General features: G+C 44.1%; 1 protein-coding gene across 5 annotated transcripts; it reads right to left on the bottom strand.

Annotated features, from left to right (window-relative positions):
* Window positions 1-1,120: 1,120 nt before the first annotated feature.
* Window positions 1,121-13,939, bottom strand: LOC117368304. 5 transcript variants are annotated; one of them, XR_004540944.1, is made up of 5 exons: window positions 12,888-13,934; window positions 11,383-11,504; window positions 4,037-4,135; window positions 3,737-3,901; window positions 1,121-2,190 (listed from the first exon to the last, which is right to left on the bottom strand). XR_004540944.1 is itself a non-coding variant. In XM_033961837.1 (5 exons), the coding sequence occupies exons 1-5, from the start codon at window positions 12,635-12,637 to the stop codon at window positions 2,032-2,034; spliced, it is 672 nt and encodes a 223-aa protein (XP_033817728.1). In that variant the 5' UTR covers window positions 12,638-13,939; the 3' UTR covers window positions 1,121-2,031. The 5 variants fall into 5 exon arrangements, 3 of the variants coding, with proteins under 3 accessions (XP_033817728.1, XP_033817726.1, XP_033817727.1); XR_004540943.1 differs by having other exon boundaries at window positions 11,383-11,501; window positions 12,888-13,933; XM_033961837.1 differs by having other exon boundaries at window positions 3,737-3,898; window positions 12,508-13,939.
* Between the last annotated feature and the right edge of the window lie 2,842 nt (window positions 13,940-16,781).

The following is a 16,781-nucleotide window of genomic DNA, read 5'->3' on the forward strand; positions in this document are numbered from 1 at the left end:
AAAATTCTATATCTTTTTTTTTTTTTTTTTGCTTCAGGATAAAGTAGTATATTAGTTGTGTTGATAAAAATTTATAAACATTAGAGACTCTGGTAGAAACCCGTTTACAAAGTATGTATTCTTCCCAATTAATATTTCCAAATTAATAAAGTCTCTTTGCTTATTTGTAAATGGGTTTCTACCAGAGCCTTTAATTCAGTAGCATAATTAAATGAAATAACTATTGCTGAAGTTTATAGGGACGGGCGGGGATGGAGGGGATTCCTGGCGGGGATGGGTGGGGACTCCTCGTGGGGACTCCTCGCGGGGACAGGTGGGAATGGAGGGATTCCTCGCGTGGACGGGTGGGATTCATAAGAACATAAGAAACGCCTTCACCGGATCAGACCAAGGTCCATCTAGTCCGGCGATCCGCACACGCGGAGGCCCATTTAGGTGCTCCTTTTTGGAGACCCGGTTTTCACGTATCCCTCAATATGATCTGCAAGAAGGTGTGCATCCAACATGCGTTTGAAACCCAGCACAGTATTTTCTGCCACCACCTCCTCTGGGAGAGCATTCCAAGCGCCCACCACTCTCTGTGGGGACGGGTGGGATTTCTGTCCCCGCGCAACTCTCTACTTTATACTTGAACTTAAGCAAGATACCACTCCAACCCTGGACCCATAACAGAAGCAACTGGGGTCTGAGAGGTATCTTGTTTAAGTTCAAGTATAAAGTCCACAACTTACGTTTATAACACACAGCTTACGTGTTACTAGTCCCTGACAAAGGCATCCCCAGATGCCAAAACTGGGATCCTAGTCGGGACTTTTTACGATAGTGTGACTTTTTACTCCAATCAATGTAACTGTTTGGTTGATTCTCGCTTGCCTTGCTTTTGGTTGTTTATCACATATTTGAGGCGAGACTTCTTTCTCCTCCCGTTTGCTTTGTATTCAGATCACCACACCAGAGACCAGACTTCAAAGCTCCCCTGTAAGAGGCTCTAATACACATTCTTCCCTCGCTTGTTCCATGCTGGAGAACATACACTCACCATTTACTCTTCCTATGCTATATTAGGGCGAGAGAAACTCCTGTCTGCCTCCGTTAGCAAAGAAAAACTCAGATTAAGACAGACCTTTAAATACCAGATGGCTGCCATCATTGTTTATTGGTTAAATTAATTCATAAAGTATCATCAGAAGAGAGGCCGAGAGTACTGCACTAATAACATGCCAAATTCTGCATTTGCTTTGTAGTGCTGATTTTAGATACTTCATTGTGTACAAGTGTAAGAGGATAGATGTGTATGTTTCTCTGCTTTCTGCATATTGGAAATAGGCTTTAGTACAGCTGCAGAATCTGTTGACAAAGCTCACAAGCCAAAACCAGTTGCCTTGATTCAGCACTGGCCTGTATTCCCACTTCGTGCCATTCTGTGCAATGAGTACATGTTAATGGCAACTGAGACAGCAGAACAAGCCACCCTGGCTTTGTTGCAATTGTATGTACAATACTGAAAGTAACACTTAAGATACATAAATAATCAGAGATAGATAAGGAACAATATAAAAAAGGATCTTTGGTGTAAACTAGGTTAATGGCTGTCCTTCCCACACTTATCCACAGTTTTCCATCCACTTTGTTCTCGGAAAGCCACAAAAATTGACAAATATTGAAAGTTAAGGTGCTGATAGTCAGAGGCACTGCCCCGACCTGCGGGATTTTTCTTCCATGCATATTGGGCTCATTTCATTCAGGCTGGCAGAGGTTTCTGCCCTCAGCGCCCTCACCACTGTAAAAAAGCATCTAGTCCGTCAGACTATTTTCCCTGACGCAGTGTCAAAATACTGGGGTGGTGGGGGAAGTATTCCATGGTGGATGTGATAGTTATAGATGTGCTATTAGTTCTCAGCAAGAGAGCGATCTTGTCAAGTTTTGAGAGGAAGCAGAGGCTGTTTCTGACAGGAAGTGATGTCAGAGATGGTACTGAATGTGCCTCTTTCTATACAGGAAGTGATGTCACTACCAGGAGCAACTGCCGTGCTATACCGTAGTGTTTCTTGGAGTTTGGCCAGCGGTAGGAAGTGGATTTGGCACTGTCCCCCTATGGTCTGTTGGTATCAGCAAGCCTGCCGCATTTCCTGAGGAGGAAGGAAGGAGGACTGAAGGATTCCTGAGTATCTCGTCGTAGGTTGGAGGCGACTTGCCAGAGAGAGAAAAAAGAAATATCGTTACTCCAGCTGCAATCAACAAAGCACCTATTATCTTTCTGCGGAAACAAAGAATAAGACTGGCCCAACATAAATCAGTTAGGACCGAGTGGCACCATGGCAGCTTTTTACATTTAACATAACATTAGTGTCAATATGCTACTGATGCCAGACTTGATGGGTTAAAACGAATCCTCACCCACAATGCTAGAGCTCTCCTCCTCACTTTCTCCCACCCTAGACTTCAACACTGTTACATTCTATTGAGACCAGCTAAGAGTGGTAAGAAAATGCAGCAGACTCAACTCAGCATTGCTAAGGAAGGGCTGTGACTAGGCCTACTGTGTGGTAAAAATAACACTGGGATGAGGATTGCAGACCCTTGGAACAAGTTCGATTACCAGCAGCAGTGCAGCCAAGTCAAGGAAGAAACTAAAGTTGGATCATTCTATCCTCCACCCCTTTAACTTATATGGACCCTAGAACTTAATCAATTCTAAGTCTACAGTTGCCTCTACTCCCCTCCCCCACCCGAAAAAGCCTCCTGGCTATGGCTCAGTTATGATGTACCAGATACTGATTTAAGCGGTGTTGTCAGAATTTGAACACCGAGACAAAGTCCTTAACTATTATGAAATGATTAACTTTCTAGATAGTGGAGAGAGGTTAGCTACTGAAGGCCAGCTAATCTCAACCCCCTGCATTCCTGGGAAGGGGAACTTCAGCTGAAACTGTTCATAGGTAGCTGCTGAAGTAAGTACCATTACTGGTCTACCTCCTGGCAGCTTCCTTTCTTTTGAAAAAGGTTCAGTTCTGATGTACTGGGTATAAAAAAAAAAAACAAGCTGACTGGAAGGAGACAGATCTCATTTACCAACTGCCTTAGGCATTGGGATTAGAAACTTTCAAGTGATAATACCTGAAATACTGGCACTACCTTTCATATTAAAAAAAAAAAAGATATGTAGCATAAATGCTTGCTTCACTGGCCTGCCAAAGGTAGCATGGCTCTTGAAAGCTAGCCACAGATGTAGTAAGTTAAGGGTTATAAAGAGTCACTAAAACTCACACTTTATGAGCTCATAATAGCTTCTAACAAAATCAATACATGTCAATAAAGCATTTGGGTGATCATCACTAGTACAGGACATAACTGTAAAAATAAAATCGCATGGACATAATGTCCCAACAAGCCCAGAATGTGAGCAAGCCAAGGCTGTGGTTGTGCACATAATCTCCCAGCACTACAACTGGAGCTATAAAATCTGTTTGCAGTGGTAGAAAGTCATTGCCCTGATTCAGGGAAATTTTTTTTCAATTTGATTCAGCCTATTGAATTGATTTTTTGATTCAATTTGCTTTTTCTGCCCAATTGGGTTTATTTTGTAAAAAAAAAGTATCTCGCCGACTTCAGCTTCAAAATAAAAACTTCCAACATTATAAACATGGTATAAATTTATCCTTCTACACTTGGAATCGGCCAGGTCACACAGTTTGCAATATGCTGCTTTAGGGGAAGGATGATAAAGATCACTCACATCCTGGGAGGGGGACTCCCACAATCCAAATCTCTGAGCGATCATTTGGTGGATCTCTCGCTGTCGGTCCTTCTTGCGCACACTCTCATAACTGGGTAGATGGTGTTGCTCCCAGTGGGATAGCTGGTAATTGCTAGGAGATCCCACACAGAACACCTCATCCTGCTGGAAACATACAGCCACCATAAAAAAACAGGACGAAAAAAATCTAGAACGTAACTATACATCCCACTGCCACTTCATCTCATGCATCTGTTCCTTATTTCTTTGCTTGGACATCTGTTTACAAGCACTTTTTACCTGCCGTCCCAGGCTCACGCCGGAGGCTGTTCCTCGCTGCTCTCTGGAAAGCGATCCCACCAACCTCTGGTTACTGTTGAAGTACGTTGGAGGACGGTTCTGCCATGGTATGAAAGTGGAGAGAAAATTGCCAAAAAATAATGGACCGTTACATTTTGACTTATAAAGTCAGGATTTGTCAGACAAGAAGAACCACATCTGCCCTCTATGCGCTTGTTCCCCAAAAACAAAATTTGGTTTTGATTTTGCTCAAACTTTTCATTGGTAGCTCAAGGTGAGTTATAGTCAGGCAGTGGCGTAGTAAAGGGGGAGGGCAGGGGGGAAGTGGTCCGCCCTGCATGCCGTCGGTGGGGGGCACCGGTACCAGTCCTCCCCCTGCCCTGTGCCACTCCTTCCCTTCCCTTGTACCTCTTTAATTTTCCTAGTGTGAGCAATATCATGAATTTCCTGCCGGCATCGGTGTCGGCTCGCTCTCTGATGTCACTTCTGGGTCCTGTGCCTAGGAAGTGACATCAGGGAGAGCCGACACAAAGCGGGCAGCAAGTTCATAATGCTGCTCGTGCTGGGAAAATTAAAGAAGTATGGGGGAAGGGAAAGGGCGCCACTGTATTCAGGTACCATAGGAATTTTCCTTTCTCCGGAGGGCTTACAAACTAGGGGGTCCTTTTATGAAACTGTGGAGGGGTTTAATGCGCTTAATACCATGCATTAAACCGCTAGCCGCTAACGCCTGCATTGAGCAGGTGTTAGTTTTTTAGACAGCCGCCGGGGTTAGTGCGTGATGAAATGTCCAATGTGCTAATCCCGCTAGCGCGGCTTGATAAAACGACCCCTAGGTTTGTACCTGAGCCAATGGAAGTGAAAGTCACATGGAGCGTTAGTAGGATAACTATGGCTCTCAGGCCATTGTACTAGTCGTTTGGCTGCCCCTCCAGCACTGTGCCACTTATCTATCCATTCTAGATTTTGGCATCTGCCACGCTCCTTCGTGCATCTCACAGCCCCCAGCTCCCTCAAAGGAGCTGGCCAAAATTTCATTCAGCGCTGAACACTCCTAGAGCGATTTGCTTATAATTGCTGTCCCCCCGCCCCCTCCAATCTCTGCATTCATGTTTCATTGTGGCAGTGGTACAGCTCTCGTTCCGTTTTCTCTCCCTTCCTGTGTCTCACCAAGTTGTCTCTTTGGCTCCCGTTGCGATCCGTGACCAGGCAGGACAGTGAGAAGAAACAAAGATTTTAATTGTCCTCAATTATGCTAGAAATGGAATTGTTAAGTAAAGAATAACCCCTCTCCCCCTTACGTGGCATGTTCAGATGGAAGAGAACAATGACATGCTAGGCTTGTTAGCTATCACATCCTTCTATCCCATGGTCCCCCCCTTTTTTTCTTACCCTTCTTATTTCTTTATAACGACTCTTTTACAGAATCCACGTCACTAAGATCACACTTATTGTTTATGGCTGATACAGGGCTGCAAGGCTTGCATGAGGTTCTGAGAAACGCCAGCACGTACATCATTGCCCTGATTTGTTTCAGACTTATTAAAAGAAGAAACCATCTTGGGGCGGGGGGATTTAAAAATAAATACTAATAACCTCCCAAGAACAGCATTAAAATCAAAGTGGAAATGTGCAATTATCATTTAACAACAGCTCTCCAAATACTGTTTGTGTGGGGTTGGTTGGTTTTTTTTTTTTGGCTTTTTTTGCAAGTGCCATTGTTATGTCTTCATCTTCCAATCTGCCCTGACCTGGAGCCACGCCATAAGTGGTCCCCTCTGACCACAGGTGGACGCTGGGCAAAGGAAAGGGGATTCCAGCTGTGACACCGTGAAACCAACTCTCTTAGAGGCCATCAGCAGGCCTTCCTTATTCCAGCTGAGCCTCAAGAACTATTGCTCTGCTTGTAGGATTTGAACCTAAAACAAGAGATCGGTGGAGATGTCCAAGATGCAGGCTTTTTATTTGAAATGTAGTCATTTAGGGCTCCTTTTACGAAGGCACGTTAGGGCCTTAACGCGCGGAATAGCACACGCTAGGCGCTACCGCCTCCTCTTGAGCAGGAGGTAGTTTATCGGCTAGCGTGCGCTAATCCGGTGCGTGCGCTAAAAACGCTAGCACACCTTCGTAAAAGGAGCCCTTAATCCACATAGTATAATGTCTAAAATCCAATTGATGGGGACTATGGACCCAACACGGTGTGTGTTACGACGACCCTGTCTTCCTGAATGGCTGCCGTAAGTTCTCGCGAATCTCACGAGAACCTACAGCAGCCATTCGGAAAGCAGCGCGGGGCCAAGCAGGAGAGCGTAAAACTTGCTCCTGACGGCCGCGCTGCTGATTTGTTTCGCCGCTGGGGAAGTGAGGAGCTGGCTGGACACTGGACCACCAGGTAAAGCAGAAGTGACGATGGGTGGACGGATGGACCTGGGGGGACACTCCATTGTCCCAGGTACCACAGTTAAGATTATGAGCTTGCAGAGGATGTGGTTTGAGTGGTACCTATTTTCATATGTGGTGGAATTGTCCCTTAATACAAGATTTTTGGAATAAGTGTGCTCTCCTACACTCCAATATGTTGAAGACTGCAATACCATGTGATGCTAAATTATTTTTGCTACAATATAAATCTCTAGGAATGGATAAGAATGTATTTAAGGTTGTATGTGTCTGTACAGGGGTGATTAAACGGGAGATGGCAAGAGTATGGTCCTTTACTAAAGTTTCTTCTATGCCTCAGATCATTCAAGGTATATGACAGGCTTATTATCTTAGTCAATTAACAGCTATTCATAGAAATCAAGTGATTGGTTTTCAAAAGAGGTGGGAATCTCTGGAGGCATGGTATGTTCAATAAAATTCTGCATGATTATTGAAAACTAAATAAGAAATTAACAATAGCAAAAAGTGTTCTATTTGTCTTAGGTTACTTTTGTGGAAAGAGGATTACAGTATTTTTCGCCCCCATAGGACGCACCTGACCATACGACGCACCCTAGATTTAGAGAAGGAAAACAAGAAAAAAAACATTCTGAACCAAGTTCTCCCTGCCAGACTCTGCACCCAACCCCACACTCCTTGCCAGGCTTTTCACCTTGTCCCCCCCTCCCTGCCAGACTCTGTACCCTGTCACCCCTCTGGTGGTCTAGTGGTAGGCCGGGACAAAGTAAGCCGGGGCAGGGCACAGGGCTGGCCAAGATAGGGCACAGGGCAGGCAGGCTTAGTAGCAGGTAGGCAGGCTTAATGGCCTGGTGACAGGTAGACAGGCAGGCCTGGTGGCAGGCAGGCAGGGTCCCCCCCCTTTATCTCAATTCCTCCCGCAGTCCAGGGCTGTAGGGCAGGAGCTTTCAGCCTCATGCCCTTTCCTCCAGCTGATTACCGAGCGTCAGGAACCTTCCTCCGGCTGACTTCCTCCTGCCCTTTCCTCCAGCTGACTCCCGTGGCGCAGAACAAGGCAGGAAGCAAAACGCTCACACCTGCCTTCTGCACTGCTTTGACTCTGATGCTGCATCAGAGTCAGACGCTGCATCAGTCAAAGCGGTGCATTTTGCTTCCTGCCTTGTCCTGCGCCGTGGGAGTTAGCTGGAGAAAAGGGCAGGAGGGAGTCAGCCTTAGGAAGAGCCCTGAAGAGAGATGTTGCTGCTTCGCTGGCTCTTTCCCAGTCCCGATGTCGGCAGGAGTCCTCGCGTTTCAAGCAGGGCAGTGGCGGTATTTAACCTCTGCACCGTCAGAGGTCCTTCTCCGTTTTTACAGCACCGCCGGAGCTGAAAATTTTATGCTGCCTTCCCCCACCGGTGCCAAAAACAGGGAGCCGAAGAGACGCGCTTCAGCAACTCTTCCTCCGTGCCGGCGTGGAGGGGCATGGCACGGAGGAAAGGGCAGGATGCTGAATGCTCCTGCCCTACAGCCCTGGACCACCGAAGGAATTAAGGTTGGGGGGGCAGGTATTCGCTCTATAAGACACACTCTTATTTCCAACCAATTTTTTTGGGGGAAAAAGTGCATCTTATAGAACGAAAAATACAGTAAATTAATTATTTGCCTGAATAAAAGTGGATGCAATATAATTTGGATATCCCTAGAATGGATGTATTATTGTATTTGATTTTTATAAAAAATTGTTTTTTTCAATAAAGATTCATAATATTAAGGAAAATATTTTAAGAGTACCTGATTACTATCCAATAAATTGTAAACTGCTTTGGGCGAGAATCTCTTCATGAAAAGGAGGTTAATAAATCCAAAAATAATAGGAGACCTCTGTGTTTATCCTACTCCTTTTTTTCAATTCTGTCACTGTTTTGGATTCCACCACCACCTCATCTTGGAGGGCATTCCAGACATTCATTTCTCTTTCCATGAGCAAATATTTCCTGGGTCTACCTCCTGGCAGCTTCATATCATCTACACTAATTCTACAGATTATTTCCTTTTCAAAAAGGTTCAGTTCTGACACACTGGGTTTAAAGAAAGAAGCACCTGTTAACCCAACACTGTACCAGCATACCACAGAGCAGAGGCATTCCCAGATCTACCTCTCTACACCCGGAATTTCACCTAAAGCCCATGAAAAAGTTTCTGCCTGTTTGGCTGACATTGCTGCCTGGATGTCCTGTCATCATCTGAAACTAAACATGTCCAAGACTGAGCTGCTCCTTTTTCTTCTTAAACCCTCTGCTCCTCCTCCTCCGTTCTCCATCTGCTCGCAGCCTTGAAGTTGCTTCGATTCTGACCTCTCATTTTCTATGCACATCCAACAAACTGCTAAGGCCTGTTGCTTCTACCTCTACATCACCACCAAAATTCACCACTTCCTCTCTGAGCACACTACCTTGTCCACACTCTTGTAACTTCACGCTTAGATTACTGTAATCTACTTATAGCTGGTGTCCCCCCTCGCTATGCTCATGTCATCCCTCTCCTTAAATCACTTCACTAGCTCCCTATCCGCCTTCGCATACAGTTCAAGCTCCTATTGCTGACCTACAAGTGTGTTCATTCTGCTACCCCTCAATATCTCTCCTCACTTCTTATACATTTCTAATCAGAAAATAATGGGTATACATTGAAGGAACTAAGGCCAGTACTGGCAGGCTTGCATGGCCTGTGTCCCATATATGAACATTCAGTTGAGGATGGGCTGGGAAGGGTTTCAATGGCTGGGATGGTTAAGATGGGATGGAGTGAGCTCTGATGGAGACTCCAGTAGATGGAACCTAAGCACACTACAGGGCAGGGCTCTGAGTTTGTAGCCCAGAAATATCTCAGAAAAAGGACCATTTAAACTAAATACAATAATTAATTTATGGAGCATGTATGGTTGGGCAGACTGGATGGACCACTCAGATCTTTATCTGCCGTCATTTACTATGTTACTCCCAGAGAACTCTGCTCTTAACTTTACCTTTCTCCTCCACTGCCAATTCCAGACTTTGTCCTTTCATCTAAATGCCTCCTATGCCTGGAATAAATTAACCAAGTTTGACCGCCAACTCCCTTCCCTTGTTTAAAAGCAGACTGAAAACCCACCTTTTTGATAGAGCCTTCAATCCATAACCCTACTCCCTAGAGGCCACCAAACCAGCCAGCGGATTAACCATTCCCCTTAACTGTTCGTCTGTTTCGATTATAAGCTCTTTCGAGCAGGGACTGTCTTCTTCGTGACTCTGTACAGCGCTGCGTGCGTCTGGTAGCACTATAGAAATAATTAATAGTAGTAGTAAGCATTCTAATAGAGCACAAGGGCAGCCTGAATTGCACCTAGTATGTTTGCACACCTCCAATGCAGAAAAAAAAAAAAAGGTAAAAATTTATGATTAGATATTTTTTTTTATAAATACCACTCCCTCCCCTCCCCCCCCGTTTGGGTTGTACCCTTGTGACTATTAAATGATATAAATGAGTGGAATAGCCTAGTGGTTAGAACAGGGGTGGGCAACTCCGGTCCTAAAGGGCCAGAATTCAGGTTTTCCCCAATGAATATACATGAGATCTATTTGCATGCATTGTTTTCAATGCATATTCTTTGGGGAAATCCTGAAAACCCGACTGGATTCCGGCCCTCGAGGACAGGAGTTGCCCATCCCTGGGTTAGAATATCGAGCTTGCTTGACCTCCAGGGGTGCCCGATTCAAATCCCACTGCTACTCCTTGCTGGTTTTAAGAAAGGTTTGGACAAGTTCCTGGAAGAAAAGTCCATAGTCTGCTATTGAGACACACATGGGGGAAGCCACTGCTTGCCCTTGATCAGTAGCATGGAATGTTGCTGCTCTTTGGGATTCTAGAATCTTGTTACTCTCCGGGATTCCGGAATCTTGCTGTTCTTTGAGATTCTGCATGGAATGTTGCTACACCTTGGGTTTTGGCCAGGTACTAGTGACCTGGATTGGCCACCGTGAGAACGGGCTACTGACCCAGTAAGGCTATTCTTATGTTCCTTGTGATCTTGGGAATATTACTTAACCCTCCTTCACCTCGGGTTCAGGGAAAACACCTAATGTGCCTGAAGGTAACGCACCTTGAGCTACAATGATCTTCATAGGAAAATAATTCAGGCACAATAACATACATCACACAAAAAATGAAAAGTAATACTGATCACTCTTTGGGTTGAAAAGTTAAGTTTCAAGTTTATTAGGATTTTATATACCGCCTATCAAGGTTATCTAAGTGGTTTTTTACAATCAGGTACTCAAGGTATTGTGCTTGGACATAAGTGGTTTACAGGAAACAGCATTTCACCAACATCCTTCAAACTACTTTTGATGTCACTAATCCAGACTAACACTATTTTTAGCATTTTTTCCTGAACATATGCTTTCATATCAGGTTGCCAGTTGGGACAAAGAATTCAAACCACTCTTTCTTATGTCTTTCTCGTATTTGGAATTTAGAAGACGTTTTAAAACTTACTTATTCTCTAGATTTTGGGGTAATTAAATTCCATGATGATTGTTCGGTTGCAAGTAGATGTAATCTTTTGTAAACCGCATAGATCTGCAAGGTTATGCGGTCTAGAAGTCGATTTTTTATGTCATGTTACTTCTTGTATCATTGAATGGGGCAGACTTTAAGACAACCAGTTAAAGGTCAGGGAGGTGTGGGTCACCATTGAACAAATAGAAATTTGGTTGTACAAAGTCGAATTTCCCAATGGGGGTAAAAAAAACCTGCATTGAGGTCACGATCTGAGTAAACCTTCCATTGGTGCATTATTATTCTACATCTCAGAGCTGGGGGGGGAGCCACACAATTTTATTTGGTCACAGCCACAAAAAAGATTGAAAAGCACCGATGAAAGGGCAGATGAAAAAGCCAGAAAGAAGCAAGACGAAGGTAATACTTACAGTATAGGGGTGATTTGGGATAGAGCGCCAGGAGCAAAGGAACTGGCAACACTCAGGGTCTCGGTGGTATAACAGCAGCAGCAGTACCAGAATCACCAGTAAAAAGACAGAGGACGAAGCTGCTACCAAAGCAAACAAAACAAGGCTTGGGTCAGTCAGTTCCCAAATGAAACAGATTTTGGACATTTTGGGTGTTCGCCTTCGAGCCCTTAGCCTCACAGCATCCACACCTATCTTTCTGTGACTGAATGCTTTCTTTACCCCCCTACCTCTAGACATACGATGGGGTGCTGAAAAGTGATCAGCCCAACCAAGACGAGAATGACATGGATATGGTTCAATGAAACAGTGTCAAAAAACATAACATTTTGTTTCTGCAACGTGGCACCTAACGAAATAAGATGATGCTCTTGTCAGCTACGGCGGCAAAATAACGCTCAGACTTTAGATGGTTGGTCGGGCTGAGAACTTTTCAGCACCCCCTTGTATATAATAAAAGTGACCTAAGTATAGGACAATCAAGCCATTGTGACATCACTGATGAGATTGGCTCTGAGACATTATGACATCACAAGCTCAGCTCTGGAATGTGGCTGCAATGAGGGGTGCTGAAAAGTTGTCAGCCCAACCAAGAAAAGAATGACATGGATATGATTCAACAACGATCTGAAATAGTGCCAAAACAGAGAATTTCTTTCTGCAAATTGGCACTTAACAAAATAAGATACCACCCTTTTCAGGTACAATGGCAAAATAACGCTCAAAATTCAGGAAGTTGGTTGGTAGGGCTGAGATTTTTTCAGCACCCCCTCATACTCAAGGGCTATGAACCAGCTCCAACCTGATACTGAAGCAACACTTTCTGCTTTATACCCCATGATCATTTCTCTGTAATTATGAACACATAAAAACTAACAGCATGACAGGACAGATCTAAGCAAACATACAATAAGAATATGAAAATAACAAAGCGATAACACTTAGATCAAAGATAAATACTTTCATAAAGATGATCTATGTATCGTTGATCCCCCGGCACATGCTGCTTTCATGAAAAGTTACCTTTTTTTTGTCCCTTTTATGGTGAAAGAGAGGGAGACAGACCCAAGAAAATTTTTTTTTTACCTGACGCCACTACAATGGCCAAAATATTGGGGTCCACACTGGTGTTGTCAAAGGGGGTGTCCGTAGTGGCTGGCTGGCTGGATAAGTGCATCTTTTTTAGTGAGTCCAACTGGGCTAGAATCAGCACCATCCAAATAAAAAAAAGCTTTCTTGTTTTAAAAGGAACCTTCTCCCATTTTATGCCTTTAGGGAAAGATACATCCTATGAAATAAGGCCAAACAAAAAGCTGTTCCCAACACTTGGCTTCTGCTAAAGCTCAGTCAGCATATGCAACGCTAGGGCGGTGGACTGAAACTGAATCTTCTTCATGTGCATCGATGCAGCCTCATTTTCCTCCAGCTCTGAACAAATCTACCCCAGAAGCCCCGCTCCTCCTCACCCTGGTGCAGATTCTAATCAGCACCCGCTCCGATCCCGTCTGGGATGCTCAGAAATGCAGCTTCACTAGGAACGTGGCCACATCTTTCTCGCATTCTTCTACCAGAGCCTTAGCAATAGCAAAAGAGTTCGCACCAGCCTGAAGAGAAACTTCACGTGACCACAGCAGAGGGAAGCAATCCGAGCGCATCGCCCTGTTTCTGGCGGCTGATTGGCTCGCGGGACCTGAGTGAGCCAATCAGCTTCGAGGGGTTGGTAATTAAGTAGCTGCGCTCGGAAAGGTTTATAGAACTGAGGCCTGGCACTTCTTGGATTCGGTGCTGTCGCATTTAATATTAAAGGTGTGGGGGAGCAAAGACAGAATACTCCTTCCGTCTTGCGATCGGATTGGCCCCCGCATGAACCCCTGGAGTACACTTCTCTCTCGTTTTGCGCTCCCCATGTACATCTGCCTCTTTCACTATTCCAAGTGTGCACACTTCGCCCCGCCCCACTCTCTCTATTGGTTCCGCTTTAGCTGCCCTGGTCTTGATTCGCCCAGAGGGAGGATAATGGGTGGGGAGAAGAAAGTTAAAAAAGAGGGGGAGGGGAGCACGCTTGTAATGGAACGTGGAGCAACCGGTTGCCCTGGCAACGGGAGACACGCGGCGCGTCAAACAAAAGATTCCACCGTGGGCGAGCAGGAACTGCCTGAGAGGCTTCACAGCAGGTCGCGCGATCGCTCCACAAAGGCGAATTACCCTCTCTGCCTTTCTTTTCTGTTGAGCCGAAGCAGCACGCGGCCGTGTGATTCCACAAAGGCGAATGACGCCGCCTTTCTTTTTTAGAACTGTAACAGCACGCGGCGGCAGTGCAATGCCAACAAAGGCGAATCGCGTGCGGCCTTTCTTGCCAGCTTCATTTGAAAAGTGTATTGAATCCCGCAGAACGAGGCCGTGCCAAAAATAACGCTAATTGCCGCTGTAGCTTCCGCAGCAGGCAGGTTTTCGCGCAGGCATTTGTATAACGTTATCGAGCTCTTGAATTACGGATCGCAAAGGTGGAATCTTTCCAAAAGCGATATAAATAGCAAAAGAAGGGGTGGTGTGATGTTAAATGGACAGTGCATTAGTGTATCTGCAGAACCAGCCACCCTACAGCTTGCATAATTCAAGTCAGGACCGTGACTCTGAGTCAACTAGAACCGCCTCACCTGTGGCCTTTGCTTGCTGCAACTAGAGGCAGAGAGTCATTTTCAAAGTGCCTTTCCGGGTGGTGTTTCGTGCTCAAAAGAAACTAGGCTTTTCTTCATAATGACGGGAATAGCAATGCAGATGATTACACGCAATTGGAAGAGTTATGATACACTTAATTATACTTTGTGGTGGGCGAACTTATGTTGCAGTTACAAATATGAAAAAATGAACGCTTAATTTTTGGGGTATAGTAATGCATTTAGAAGGGTGTGGAGCCCGTTGACAGTTAAATTACATTAGTTGTCATGTACTTTTTGTTTTTAGTTAATTTCCTTACACATCCAGGGTGGGAAGGCATCATTATTTCTTGTAGTTTATTGAAATTCTATATGTGGTTATACATTTATGGATGAAGGGGGGGGGAAAGAGAAAATTATTGTTTTCAGAATGTTTGTATATTTAAAGTGCTTTTCCTGATTCGTTTATGTTTAAAATTTTGGATCTTTTCCAGATAAGCCCTGCCAAAAAGTTAACCCCCGCCACCCAAAAAAAATTATAAAAAAGAGGCACGATCTGTAGAAAGTGGGGGGGGGGGGTTCCCCCCACACCCCCCTGTCGGAGCCCTTAAAAAAATGGTCGACAGTTTATCCTATTTTTTTATAATGTTAAGTTTCATATCCTCTTTTTTATAATCTTTTTTGGGTGCTCCGACGGGGGGGGGGCGTCACTTTACTTTATACACATCGCGCCGCGTTGTGGGGCCGTTGTGCTGAGAACTTCACTGGTTAAGGTTGCTTGCACTGGCAAAAGGTGGCGGGGCTTAACTTTCGGCGCGTCCACTTTTTCCATTAGTGGCGGTGCTTATCTGGAAAAGATCCAAAATTTTTGCAATGCACTGTTAATATTTGAAAAATTAATAAAGATTTTAAAAAAACCTGTGTGCATTTAACAGTGTACAATCCGTTTGTATGTGAATCCTAACTTGTCTTAGTACACATTCAATTAATTTAGCATGCACCAAAAATTCTCTGACGCTACCGCCACATATGTTTCTTGTAAGCTGAGCATACATTCTAGGAGGGCCGCTCACAAAAATACTTGCAAATCTGGAAAAATGTTGGCTTTTGGAGCATGTTGCTCAAATGAGAAAAAATTTGTACACCTGGCCAATTCTTAAATGAAGTACTGATCACTAACCACCCAACCATTAATGAAAAAATATGAAACTTAATTTTTTGATTGTTAGGGTATGTCTCTAAGTATACATGTTTCTCAACATAAGTGTGTTTTACTTTTTCCTAGGGCCACATTTTTGTGCTACCAATCGAAACAACTGGGCTCAAGTTTATTATCGTGCTGAGTGAAGGGAGTTTTAGGTTAGTCCAAAAGGAAAAAAAAGTATCATCTTTCCAAAGTCTAAGAGATGTGTGAGCAATCTTTATTTGTTGTGCAGATTTTGAGACTAGCAGATATCTGACCAAGAAGGGCGTGTTTTTGCAGTATACCGTAGCCCCCTGATGCAGGCTTTGTAGCCAAATACATGCCATGTCAGATCATTTCTGTAAAAGGCATCTTGGTCTCCATGCTTCAGGCACTTTGTGCTATTTGTATGGAAGATGGTTCAGTCTAAAAAAATAATCCCTGATTTTCAAACAATTATAAACAATATCATCTTCAGTAGTGCTCAGAAAAAAAAAGTTTTGACACTAGACTTAGGGACTAGATTCACAAAGGCCACAAATTAGATCCGATCTGTGGCTGGGAGGCTGATTCGTAAATCGCCCTCATTTGATCAGAATTACCCCTCCCCCCCAAAAAAAAAAAAAATTATCAAAAACAACAGATAGGGATAAATATCCAGGCAAGGCCAGGTAATCAACTAGTTTATAATTGTTTGAAAATCAGGGATTGTTTCTCTTTTGTTACTTTGTATCACATTATCTTTGGTGATTACTTTGTTGCTGAGCTCCCTCCCCAGTGAGTGTTAGAGTTGGTTAAGTCTGCCATCTGGGGCCCAGATTTAGAATAACGGCACTCAAATTTTATACAGCTTCTGCAAAGTACAGAAAATTAATATTGTCACTCCAAGCTGCAATGATTTGTGAAACTGGAACGTACAGCTCCAGTAAATGCTAGGCATCCAGATGGTCAAGAGCTAAAATAGTATCATAAGAGTAAACTAACACATGCACCTGTAATGATAGAGGAAATTATACAAAAATGTAAGACAGGTAATGTAATAATCATGGGATACTTCAATTTTCCGGGGATAGACTGGAACCTGGGAACATCAAACTGCGGCAAGGAGGCCAGGTTCCTGGAAGCGCTAGGGGATTGCTTCCTATAAATAAATGGTGAGAGAGCCGACGAGAGGAAACACCACCTTGGACTTGGTCCTAAATGGCATTACAGGACCAACTAAAGAAGTAGAAGTTACAGGTCCTGCTGGGGATGAGCGATCACAACATGATCAACCTTAAACTTGACATCAGGAAAGGGAAACGTAACAAAACCTTAACCACGACCTTAAACTTTAAAAAGGGAAGATACAATAGCATGAGAGCCATGGTGAAACAACGGCTCAAAAATAAGATGGACAAAGTTAAAACGGTAGATCAGGCATGGTCCCTACTGAAAAATACTATCACAGAAGCAAAAAATCTCTACATTCCGCAGATTTCCAAAGAAAGGAAAACTAAAGGCAAAGGAGAACCGGCATG

Source organism: Geotrypetes seraphini, chromosome 10 (genome assembly GCF_902459505.1).
Source record: "Geotrypetes seraphini chromosome 10, aGeoSer1.1, whole genome shotgun sequence".
NCBI lineage: Eukaryota > Metazoa > Chordata > Amphibia > Gymnophiona > Dermophiidae > Geotrypetes > Geotrypetes seraphini.

What these genes read in the sequence shown, in the direction of transcription:
- LOC117368304 (XM_033961835.1), bottom strand. Translation starts at nt 12,637, where the DNA reads ATGGTGCTGATTCTAGCCCAGTTGGACTCACTAAAAAAGATGCACTTA. An exon ending in GGCCATTGTAGTGGCGTCAG is followed by an intron (nt 11,505 to 12,507) that starts GTAAAAAAAAAA and finishes TTGCTTTGGTAG; the next exon opens with CAGCTTCGTCCTCTGTCTTT. An exon ending in TCCCAAATCACCCCTATACT is followed by an intron (nt 4,136 to 11,382) that starts GTAAGTATTACC and finishes ATACCATGGCAG; the next exon opens with AACCGTCCTCCAACGTACTT.